Raw genomic sequence first — 12,913 nt, 5'->3', positions numbered from 1 at the left:
ACTTCTGTGTATTGATTTTAAGAAAGGCATTGATGTTTATGGTTAGGCACACTCGTGCAACGATTGTGCTTTTTTCGCAAATGCGCTTTTGTTAAATCATCCCCCGTTTGGCGAAGTTGGCTGTCTTTGTTAGGAAGAAATGGTCTTCACACAGTTCGCAACGAGCCAGGCGGCCCAAACTGCTGCATATACCCTGACTCTGTTGCACAGAACGCAAGAGAAGTGACACAATTTCCCTAGTTAAAAGAAATTCATGTTAGCAGGCAATATTAACTAAATATGCAGGTTTAAAAATATATACTTGTGTATTGATTTTAAGAAAGACGTTGATGTTTATGGTTAGGTACACATTGGTGCAACGATAGTGCTTTTTTCGCGAATGCGCTTGTTAAATCACCCGTTTGGCAAAGTAGGCAGTGATTCAATGATAAATTAACAGGCACCGCATCGATTATATGCAACGCAGGACAAGCTAGATAAACTAGTAATATCATCAACCATGTGTAGTTAACTAGTGATTATGTTAAAATTTATAGTTTTTTATAAGATACGTTTAATGCTAGCTAGCACCTTACCTTGGCTCCTTGCTGCACTCGCATAACAGGTAGTCAGCCTGCCACACAGTCTCCTCATGGAGTGCAATATAATCGGCCAAGATCGGTGTCCAAAAATGCCAATTACCGATTGTTATGAAAACTTGAAATCGGCCCTAATTAATCGGCCATTCCGATTAATCGGTCGACCTCTAATCAACATAGTCAACATCAATTTTCATACTGTTGACAGTGCAATGTCTGACATGTTCTGAAAGGTTGTTGCATAGATCTCTAGAGTGTGTTTTTCCATTGTGCTCACTGCTCAAATACATGTCAAGATTTTGACATACAATGAGGCAACGTCAGAAGTATGACAAAATAGTCCAACACTGTCACGACGTCCGCCGAAGTCGGTTCCTCTCCTTGTTCGGGCGGCGTTCGCCGGTCGACGTCACCGGTTTTCTAGCCATCGCTGATCCACCTTTCATTTTTCCATTTGTCTTGTCTTGTTTTCCTACACACCTGGTTTCAATTCCCTCAGTATTAGACATGTATATAACCCTCTGTTCCCCCCCCCATGTCTGTGTGTGGAATTGTTTGTTGTTTCGTGTATGTACAAGCTAGACTGGTTTGCGCTGGGCTATGTCAACCCATATTGTGTTGAGTGTTCTTAGTGCTGTGTGTTTTGTTCACCGAAATAAAAGGCTCCTTTGGCTACCCAACTTCAGCTCTCCTGCGCTTGACTCCCTTACAGCCAGTTACGCATACCTAACAGAATTCCACACCACACCATGGAGTCAGCAGGAGCAGGTACCCCGGTTATAGGAGTCGAGGAGCGTGTCAGAGAACACTTTGGTGATGCTACAACATCCCAGAGTCGCAATGGACCACGTCGTCCAGACCATGATCCACTGGGAGAGACAGAGAGTCCCTCCAGCGTCTCCACCAGCACAACAGCGTCTCCACCAGCTCCACCAGCACAACTACTCGTCCCTCCTGTACCCGGTCCCAGTGGGATGCGTCTCGCCCTTCCCGGGAAGTATGATGGGACGGCGGGAAAGGGGGCCAGGGTTTCCTGCTACAGCTGGACCTATAGCTGGGCACCGTTTACCCGGCTCCCTCGGGAATGGTGTCCGCCCTCGTCTCATGCCTCTCAGGGAGAGCTCTGGAGTGAGCTGTGGGGTGAAGGAGATGCAGCGTTGGACGACTTCAAGGATTTCACCCGCCGCTTCCGAGCAGTCTTCGACCACCCGCCCGAGGGTAGAGCGGTGGATGAACGTCTTTTCCACCTGAGGCAGGGGACGAGGAGCGCCCAGGAGTTCGCCCTGGAATTTCGGAACCTGGCCGCAGGAGCGGGATGGAACGACAGGGCCCTTATTGACCACTACCGGTGCAGCCTGCGCGAGGATATCTGTCGGGAGTTGGCCTGCAGGGATACCACCCTCACCTTCGACCAGCTGGTGGACCTGTCCATAACCTGCTGGTCACCCACGGATGTCCAGAAACGGCTATGTCTATTCCCTCTCCCAGCACCACCGCTCCGGTGCCTATGGAGCTGGGAGATGCTGCGCTCAGGGAGGCCGGAGGAGGGACTTTCACAAGTACCATCTGTGGCCGCAGAGGTCACACTGCTGGTTGGTGCCGGGTTGGTTCCTCTAGGGGTCGAGGCAGCAGGCAGGGCACTCTGGCATCGCCCCAGGTGAGCCTGCACCACTCTCATCTAGAGCCCTCTGTTGTACACCTGTTTGTGCATGTTTACTTTCCTGAGTTTTCCCCACATTCCCAGCATAAGGTGCTCGTCGATTCAGGCGCGTCTGGGAATTTTATCGACAGAGCATTTGCCCATAGGTTAGGGATCCCTATTGTTCCAGTGGGTAGGCCTTTCTCTGTTCATGCTCTGGACAGTCGGCCATTAGGGTCCGGGTTAATTAGGGAAGCTACCATCCCCCTGAGCATGGTGACGCAGGGGGTTCACGAGTTGAGAATCAGTCTCTTCCTCATTAACTCTCCTGCGTTTCCCGTGGTACTAGGCCTTCCTTAGCTCGTCATGACCCCACCATTTCATGGCAACAGAGGGCTCTCACAGGGTGGTCGCGAGAGTGCTCAGGGAGGTGTTTAAGGGTTTCCGTTGGTGCTACTACGGTGGAAAGTCCAGACCAGGTCTCCACCATGCACATTCCCCCCGAATATGTCGTTTTGTCTCTCACCTTTACCAAAAAGAAGGTGACTCAATTACCACCCCATCGATGGGGGGATTGTGCGATAAATCACCGGGTAGACGCTGCACTTCCCAGGAGTCTGTTCTTTAAACAGTCCGTCTCCTTCCTCGGGTACCGCATTTCCACTTCAGGGGTGGAGATGGAGAGTGACTGCATTTCAGCCTTGCATAATTGGCCGACTCCCACCACGATAAAGGAAGTCCGGCGGTTTCTAGGGTTTGCCAACTACTACCGAAGGTTTATCCGGGGCTTTGGTCAGGTAGTGGTTCCCATTACCTCACTTCTGAATGGGGTGGCGGTGCGTTTGCAGTGGTCGGCTGAGGCGGACAGGGCTTTGCTGGATGCGGACATCGAGCGGGCGTTAAGTGCAGAGCCCACTCCCCTCCATTGTCCAGCTGGGCGTCTGAACGTTCCATCTGCTGTCCGCGACCGTTTCATCTATTGGGCCCACATGTCACCCTCCTCTGGTCATCCGGGCATCGGTCGGACAGTGCGCTGTCTTAGTGGGAAGTACTGGTGTTCCACCTTGGCTAAGGATGTAAGAGTTTATGTTTCCTCCTGCTCGGTGTGCGCCCAGTGCAAGGCCCCTTGGCACCTGCCCAGAGGGAAGTTACAACCCTTACCCGTTCCACAACGGCCATGGTCGTTGTGGATCGGTTTTCTAAGTCCTGCCGTCTCCTCCCTTTGCCCGGTCTCCCTACGGCCCTACACACTGTGGAGGCCCTGCTCACACACGTCTTCCGGCACTACGGGTTGCCTGAGGACATAGTATCTGATCGAGGTCCCCAGTTCACGCCTAGGGTCTGGAGGGCGTTCATGCAACGTCTGGGGGTCTCGGTCAGCCTTACCTCAGGTTTTCACTCCGAGAGTAACGGGCAGGTGGAGAGAGTGATCCAGGATGTGGGTAGGTTTCTGTGGTCTTATTGCCAGGACTGGCGGGGGGAGTGGGCGGCATTCATACCCTGGGCAGAGATGGCCCAAAACTCGCTCCGCCACTCCTCCACTAACCTCTCGCGCTTCCAGTGCGTACTGGGGTAACAGACGGTTCTGGCGCCTTGGCGTCAGAGCCAGATCGAGGCTCCTGCGGTGGACAACTGGTTTAGGCGCTCGGAGGAGACATGGGACGCCGCTCATGTGCACCTTCAGCGGGCCGTGAGGCGTCAGAAAGCGAGCGCAGACCACCACCGCAGTGAGGTCCCGGTGTTCGGACCGGAGGACCGGGTCTGGCTCTCGACCCGAAACCTGCCCCTCCGCCTGCCCTGACGGAAGCTGGGCCTGCGGTTTGTGGGGCCATTCAAAGTCCTGAGGAGACTTAACGAGGTTTGTTACAGGTTACAGCTTCCCCCCGATTATCGTATTAACCCCTCAGTCCATGTGTCTCTCATCAGGCCGGTGGTGGCTGGCCCATCCAGGAGCCTGGGGGGCGGGAGGTTCCTCCGCCCCCTCTGGACATCGAGGGGGCCCCAGCGTATGCAGTTCGAGCCATACTGGACTCGAGGCATCGGGTTATGTATTTACGCCTGTTATTTTTGAGTGACTGGTATTTCTTAGAGTATTGTCTGTATACTGGTGCTGTCGTGGAATTAAATACCTTATACACTCATTTCTGCTCTCCTGCACCTGATTCACTGCACCAGTTAACCACCGCCTAAAAGGTCTTCATGATATTACTAATACTGAAGCCATTGGCTATAAACCCACTGGTCTAAATTATATTTCCAATACAGAAGCTATGTGCTATAAACCCACTGGTCTTCATGATGTTACTAATACTGAAGCCATGTGCTCTAAAAACACTGAAACTCTCTGGGGACAGGTGAACATCTGGCTATGGTGCTGCTCTATTCTGGGAGCGTGGCAGTTCCCTGCCCATGCAAATCTGAGTTTCAACCCGACCACAGCTCACAATCTCACAGCCTCAATCTTCTGGGACTGTGGCAGCTGTGTGTTTGACTAGAGAACTGAACATGGGCTGGGGAAGCAGATATTACACTGGGCTTTGCACAATGTTGAAATAGAGGACTTCACTTAAAGGTCTTTTTATGGCTTTCTATATGTAAACTAAATGTATTTGTGACAGATACAGTTGAAGTTGGAAGTTTACATACGCTTAGGTTGGAGTCATTAAAACTTATTTTTCAACCATTCCACAAATTTCTTCTTAACGAACTATAGTTTTGGTAAGTCGGTTAAGACATCTACTTTGTGTATGACACAAGTATTTTTTCCAACAATTGTTTACAGACAGATTAATTCACTTATAATTCACTGTATCACAGGAGTTTATATACAGAAGTTTACATACACTAAGTTGACTGTGCCTTTAAACAGCTTGGAAAATGATGTCATGGCTTTAGAAGCTTCTGATAGGCTAATTGACCTCATTTGAGTCAATTGGAGGTGTACCTGTGGATGTATTTCAAGGCCTACCTTCAAACTCAGTGCCTCTTTGCTTGACATCATGGGAAAATCTAAATAAATCAGTCAAGACCTCACAAAAAAAATGTACATCTCCACAAGTCTGGCTCATGCTTGGGAGCAATTTCCAAACGCCTGAATGTACTAAGTTGATCTGTACAAACAATAGTACGCAAGTATAAACACCATGGGACCACGCAGTCGTCATTCCGCTCAGGAAGGAGACGTGTTCTGTCTCCTACAGATGAACGTACTTTGGAGCAAGAAGCGCAAATCAATCCCAGAACAACAGCAAAGGACCTTGTGAAGATGCTGGAAGAAACAGGTACAAAAGTATCTATATCCACAGTAAAACGAGTCCTATATCGACATAACCTGAAAGGCCGCTCAGCAAGGAAGAAGCCACTGCTCCAAAACCGCCATAAAAAAAGCCAGACCACGGTTTTCAACTGCACATGGGGACAAAGTTCATACTTTTTGGAGAAATGTCCTCTGGTCTGATGAAACAAAAATATAACTTTTTGGCCATAATGACCATCGTTATGTTTGGAGGAAAACGTGGGAGGCTTGCAAGCCGAAGAACAGCAACATCTCAAGACATCAGTCAGGAAGTTAAAGCTTGGTCGCAAATGGGTCTTCCAAATGGACAATGACCCCAAGAATACTTCCAAAGTTGTGGCAAAATGGCTTAAGGACAAGTAAGTCAAGGTATTGCAGTGGCCATCACAAAGCCCTGACCTGAATCCCATAGAACATTTGTGGGCAGAACTAAAAAAGCATGTGCGAGCAAGGAGGCCTACAGACCTGACTCAGTTACACCAGCTCTGTCAGGAGGAATGGGACAAAATTCACCCAACTTATTGTGGGAAGCTTGTGGAATGCTTCCCGAAACGTTTGACCAAAGTTAAACAATTTAAATGCAATGCTACCAAATACTAATTGAGTGTATGTAATCTTCTGACCCACTGGGAATGTGATGAAAGAAATAAAAGCTGAAACAAATCATTCTCTCTACTATTATTCTGACATTTCACATTCTTAAAATAAAGTGGTGATCCCAACTGACCTAAGACAGCGAATTTTTACTAGGATTAAATGTCAGGAATTGTGAAAAACTGCGTATAAGTGTATTTGGCTAAGGTTTATGTAAACTTCTGACTTTAACTGTATGTATTGCTGTTCCAGTAGCAGCTGGAGGAGAGCAGCAGCAGCACAGACTGAATAGAGACGTGTTATTGACGTGTTATTGTTAGTGTTTCCCAGCATCACCAGAGCGGGCCCTCCTCCACAGAGGAACACTGTTGTCTCCATGACCATCACCACCAAGAGATAACGTCATTCTCTATGGGCTTAATATCCTCTCTGACTCTACAATCTCAGGTTCATCATTTGAATGAGAGAGAACATTTATAGTGAAGCTAAATGTTAGTTGTATTTGGTGGAAGGAGTTTCTTGCAGGTTTGCTTCAGATCTATAGATTTCATGTAGTACTGGCTACTAATGGCCCATAGTGTTTAGATGACTGTGTGTGAGGAGGCTTGTGTTTATAATGGGAGCACTAGTTGCACTGTCTGTCTATAGGCTTTTCACTGTATATTTACTGTACAAGATGGAGACCACAGTGGTGCTGTATCATACTATAGTGGGGTAATATCTGATACAATACTCCTGTGGTGTCACGATTCCTACCGACGATGGCGCCCCCTCCTGCTCGGGTGGCGCTCGGCGGTCGTCGTCACCGGCCTATTAGCTACCACCGATTCCCTTTTTGTTTTTCCCTTTTTTTATGTTGTCTCACCTGCCCTGAGTTAGTCAATTAAGAGGGCTATTTAGTTCAGCTGGCCCACTCTCTATTGTGCAGGATTGTCCTTCTGTGTGTCGACTGAGGTTTGTTCGACTGTGCTTGTCGATTGTGTTTTTCCTTGTTGTTGGGAGACCTTTTATTTTGTACATGTGGTTTATTAAAATTACCACACAGTGTTCGCTGCTTCCTGCGCTTCTTTCCTCCACACCACAGACAAACCGTTACAGAATCCCGCACCACAAAGAACATGGAATCAGCTGGAGCAGCGTGCACTCCACTACCCTCGATGTAGGAACGTGTCCTGCAAAATACATCGGTCCTGCATCGCATCGGATCCGCCATGGACCAGATGATGGAGAGGATGGACCGATGGGAGAGGAGTGGTATCCTCTCTCCACCTACACCCCCCCGATACAACCATCTCCTCCTCCCACGACGTCTGGCTCTGGCGCGCTTCGCCTGGCACTCCCGAGGGAGTATGATGGGACGGCGGCTGGGTGCAAGGGGTTTCTTCTCCAGTTAGAGTTGTACCTGGCCACCGTCAGACCTGCCCCTACAGGAGAGGAGAGCGTGAGTGCCCTCGTTTCCTGCCTGACGGGCCGAGCTCTGGAGTGGGCTAATGCGGTCTGGAACGCTCCAGACTCGGTGAGGGACCACTACCCAGAGTTCACCCGCCGCTTTCGGGCTGTTTCGACCACCCCCCCCCGAAGGTAGAGCGGCGGGTGAACGGCTGTTCCACCTCAGGCAGGAGACGAGGAGCGCACAAGACTGGAGTTTAGGACCTTGGCTGCTGGAGCGGGGTGGAATGACAGGGCCCTCATAGACCTCATAGACCACTACCGGTGTAGTCTCCGGGCGGACGTCCGCAGGGAGCTGGCCTGTAGGGACACCAATCTATCCCTGGACGAACTCATTGATATGTCCATACGGTTGGACAATTTGCTGGCTGCCCGCGGGCGTTCGGAGAGGGTCCTGCCCGTTCCACCCCCGTGCACCCCCGCCCCTACCCCTATGGAGGTAGGGGGGGCCGTGCCAAGGGGCACCGGAGGAGGTGGCTCCTCCTGCACCAGCTGTGGTCGGAGAGGACACACGGCCGACCGGTGCTGGAGGAGCCAGTCTGGGAGTCGAGAAGGCAGGCAGAACACTTCTCGGTCACCTCAGGTGAGTCAGCACCAGACTCGCCCAGAACCCCCTGTTGGTCATGTATTTTTGCCTGTTTCATTTTCTAAATTTTTTCCCTCTTCCCAGCATAGGGCGCTAGTCGATTCAGGCGCAGCTGGGAACTTTATGGACCGTGGACTTGCCATTAAGCTGGGCATTCCACGGGTGCCGATAGATTCCCCCTTCCCCGTGCACTCCTTAGATAGCCGACCACTAGGGTCAGGGCTAGTCAGGGAGTCTACGGTGCCGCTGGACATGGTAACGCTGGGGAATCATAAGGAAAGCATTAACTTTTTTCTTATTGATTCACCTGCGTGTCCGGTGGTGCTGGGGGTCCCCTGGCTGGCTGGTCACAATCCCCTCATTTCATGGAAACAGGGGGTTCTCCAGGGGTGGTCGGAGGAGTGTTCAGGGAGGTGTCTAGGAGTTTCCATAGGTGCCACGTCAGTGGAGAGTCCAGACCAGGTGTCCACCGTGCGCTTTCCCCCTGAATACGCTGATTTGGCGATCGCTTTTTGTAAAAAGAGAGCGACTAAATTACCACCTCATCGACAAGGGGATTGTGCGATAGATCTCCAGGTTAACGCTGTGCTTCCCAGGAGTCACGTGTACCCCTTGTCACAAGAGGAGACGGCGGCTATGGAGACATACGTCACGGAATCCTTGGGACAGGGGTACATTCGGCCCTCCATCTCACCCGCTTCCTCGAGTTTCTTTTTTGTGAAGAAAAAGGAGGGAGGTCTGCGTCCGTGCATTGATTATAGAGGTCTAAACGCGATCACGGTGGGGTTTAGTTACTCACTACCTCTTATCGCTACGGCGGTGGAATCATTTCACGGAGCACAGTTCTTCACAAAACTGGATCTCAGGAGCGCGTATAACCTGGTGCGTATCAAGAAGGGAGACGAGTGGAAAACCGCCTTTAGTACCACATCAGGCCATTATGAGTACCTCGTCATGCTGTATGGGTTGAAAAATGCTCCAGCCGTCTTTCAAACCTTTGTTGACGAGATTCTCAGGGACCTGCACGGGCAGGGCGTGATTGTCTATATCGATGACATTCTGATATATTCCGCCACCCGCTCCGTGCATGTGTCCCTGGTGCGCAAGGTGCTTGGTAGACTGCTGGAGCATGACCTATACGTTAAGGCTGAGAAGTGTGAGTTTTTCAAACGAGCCGTCTCCTTTCTGGGTTATCGCATTTCCACCACGGGGGTGGTGATGGAGTGTGACCGCGTTAAGGCTGTGCGTAATTGGCCGACTCCAACCACGGTGAAGGAAGTGCAGCGGTTCTTGGGCTTTGCCAACTACTACCGGAGGTTTATCCGGGGGTTTGGCCAGGTAGCGGCTCCCATTACCTCACTGCTGAAGGGGGGGCCGGCGCGTTTGAGATGGTCGACGGAGGCGGACGGAGCCTTCAAGAAGTTGAAGACACTGTTCACCGACGCGCCAGTGTTGGCGCACCCGGACCCGTCTTTAGCGTTCGTAGTAGAGGTGGACGCATCCGGGGCTGGGGTGGGTGCCGTGCTATCACAGTGCGCCACCGAAACTCCGCCCCTGCGCTTTCTTCTCAGGGAAGCTCAGTTCGGCGGAGCGTAACTACGATGTGGGGGACAGGGAGTTGCTAGCGGTAGTCAAAGCCTTGAGGGTGTGGCGACACTGGCTTGAGGGGGCTAAGCACCCCTTTCTCATCTGGACCGACCACCGAAACCTGGAGTACATCCGGGCAGCGAGGAGACTGAATCCACGTCAGGCAAGGTGGGCCATGTTCTTTGCCCGGTTTAGGTTTACCATCTCATATAGACCGGGTTCCCTTAATACTAAAGCCGACGCGCTGTCCCGTCTGCATGAAACGGATGACCGACCCATCGATCCAACTCCCATCATTCCAGCGTCTAGGCTGGTGGCACCAGTGGTGTGGGAGGTGGACGCGGACATCGAGCGGGCACTGGTGTTGGAACCTGCGCCTGCGCAGGTGCCCGTGGGGCGCATGTATGTGCCGCTCGATGTTCGCGATCGGTTGATTCGGTGGGTGCACATACTACCTGCGGCGGGTCATCCTGGTGTAGAGAGGACAGTGCGGAGTCTAAGGGGGAAGTATTGGTGGCCCACCTTGGCTAAGGACGTGAGGTCATATGTCTCTTCCTGTTCGGTGTGTGCCCAGAGTAAGGCTCCTAGGCATTTACCGAGAGGGAAGTTACAGCCCCTCCCCGTTCCGCAACGGCCATGGTCGCACCTGTCTATCGACTTCCTGACAGATCTTCCCCCCTCTCAGGGGAACACTGTGATTCTGGTGGTTGTGGATCGGTTTTCTAAGTCCTGCCGTCTCCTCCCCTTGGCCGGTCTCCCTACGGCCCTGCAGACTGCGGAGGCCCTATTTACCCACGTCTTCCGGCACTACGGGGTGCCGGAGGATATTGTCTCTGATCGGGGTTCCCAGTTCACATCCAGGGTCTGGAAGGCGTTTATGGAGCGGCTGGGGGTCTCGGTCAGTTTAACCTCCGGTTATCACCCCGAGAGCAATGGGCAGGCGGAGAGGGTGAACCAGGAGGTGGGCAGGTTCCTGAGGTCGTATTGCCGGGACCGGCCAGGGGAGTGGGCGAGGTATATTCCCTGGGCAGAGGTAGCCCAGAACTCACTTCGCCACTCCTCTACTAACATGTCACCCTTCCAGTGTGTGTTAGGGTACCAGCCGGTCCTGGCCCCATGGCACCAGAGCCAGACCGAAGCTCCTGCGGTGGAGGACTGGGTTCAGCACTCCAAGGAGACCTGGAAGGCAGTACAGGACTCACTGAAGGAGGCCAGTGCTAGGCAGAAAAGGAGTGCTGACCGCCACCGCAGTGAGGCGCCGGTGTTCGCACCGGGTGACAGGGTCTGGCTCTCGACCCGGAACCTGTCCCTCCGCGTGCCCTGCCGGAAGCTGGGGCCGCAGTGTGTGGGGCCCTTCAAAGTCCTGAGGAGGATAAACGAGGTGTGTTATCGGTTGCAACTCTCTTCCTATTACCGTATTAACCCCTCGTTTCATGTGTCTCTCCTCAGGCCGGTGGTGGCTGGTCCCCTACAAGAAGATGAGGTGCCGGAGGTCCCTCCACCCCCCCCCGGACATCGGGGGGTCCCCGGCGTACAGCGTAAGGGCCATTCTGGATTCGAGACGCCGGGCGAGGGGCCTGCAGTACCTCGTGGACTGGGAGGGGTACGGTCCGGAGGAGAGGTGCTGGGTGCCGGCGAAGGACGTCTTGGACCCATCCATGTTGAAGGAGTTCCACCGCCTCCGTCCGGATCGCCCTGCGCCTCGTCCTCCGGGTCGGCCTCGAGGCCGGTGTCGGCGTGCTGCAGGAGCCGCGCGTCAGGAGGGGGGTACTGTCACGATTCCTACCGACGATGGCGCCCCCTCCTGCTCGGGTGGCGCTCGGCGGTCGTCGTCACCGGCCTATTAGCTACCACCGATTCCCTTTTTGTTTTTCCCTTTTTTTATGTTGTCTCACCTGCCCTGAGTTAGTCAATTAAGAGGGCTATTTAGTTCAGCTGGCCCACTCTCTATTGTGCGGGATTGTCCTTCTGTGTGTCGACTGAGGTTTGTTCAACTGTGCTTGTCGATTGTGTTATTTTGTACAGGTGGTTTATTAAAATTACCACACAGTGTTCGCTGCTTCCTGCGCTTCTTTCCTCCACACCACAGACAAGCCGTTACATGTGGTCACAGTGTATAATGAATGGTAGGTTCACACTGGGCACAGACAACAGTTCAACATCTAGTTGAGATTTACATTTGGTTGAGTTGTCAACTAACCGTGAATTCAACGTGAAATCAACAACAAATGTTAAAAGTTGGGTAAAAAAAAGACAATGCTCTTACGCCGACGACTTTTTGCAAATCCAATTGGTTTTCCATGATGATTCAACTTTATCACAAAGATTTGTTTGGTTTAATTGATGTGGAAACAGCCTTGATTCATCCAGTTTCTGCCCAGTGAGTTGAGTGTTTGTACAGTAGTACTCAGTGACGCATGTCATTGTCTTCGCCCTCAGCACCTGCAGTAGGTCCCAGCTGCAGCAGTGGACTCTGACTGAGGGAGGTTTTTGTGCGGCTCTAAATCACTGTGTGAACACAGTACCACTGTGGTAACTCTGACAGTAGTAAACTCCTGTATCCTCAGCCTGGACTTTACTGATGGTCAGAGTGAAGTCAATACCATTTCCTCTCCCACTGCCACTGAACCTGGTGGAAACTCCTGTGAACCTGTCTGATGTGTAATAGATCAGGAGTTTAGGAGCTTCTCCAAACGTCTGATGGTACCAGGCCAGGTAATACCGTGAGCCAGAGTACTGATTAACTTTACTACTGGCGCTACAGTCAATAGAGACAGTTTGACCCGGCTGGACTGATTGAGCTGCAGACTGAGTCAATACATACTGGCCCCAAGACCCTGCAGAGAGAAAGAAGGAAAATATCACATTTATGAAGGTAAAATATTTGGAAGATTATAACCGTAATTCCTCATTTACAACATGATGCTTGCATTCTGAAAATGTTCAAAATGTCTCTCACCTTGTGTGTAACAGACCAGAGTCCAGATGAAGATGGTGATGAAAGTCATGGTTGCCGTGGGTTCTGTTTAAATGAAACACAGCTCTCACATGAAGTGTTCAACTCACAGGGCTATAAACACTCCCAGAGCACTGAAGCATGTGATGCCAATGCAAAGTGTCTCTCTATGGAAATGTTCCTCCTGGGCAAATCACTGCACTGTCATTAAGAAAAGTTCTGAAATCCT

At 51.6% G+C, this 12,913-nt stretch overlaps 1 gene segment (V, D, J or C); it reads right to left on the bottom strand.

Moving 5' to 3' along the window:
- Positions 1-11,609: 11,609 nt before the first annotated feature.
- LOC106570153 (immunoglobulin kappa variable 4-1-like) lies at positions 11,610-12,912 on the bottom strand. The segment is given in 2 exon segments: positions 11,610-12,565; positions 12,688-12,912. Coding segments are annotated over 2 exon segments (381 nt in total).
- Between the last annotated feature and the right edge of the window lies 1 nt (position 12,913).

Source organism: Salmo salar, chromosome ssa14, assembly GCF_905237065.1.
Source record: "Salmo salar chromosome ssa14, Ssal_v3.1, whole genome shotgun sequence".
Lineage (NCBI taxonomy): Eukaryota > Metazoa > Chordata > Actinopteri > Salmoniformes > Salmonidae > Salmo > Salmo salar.
This window is presented reverse-complemented; position numbering and strand designations above follow the sequence as displayed.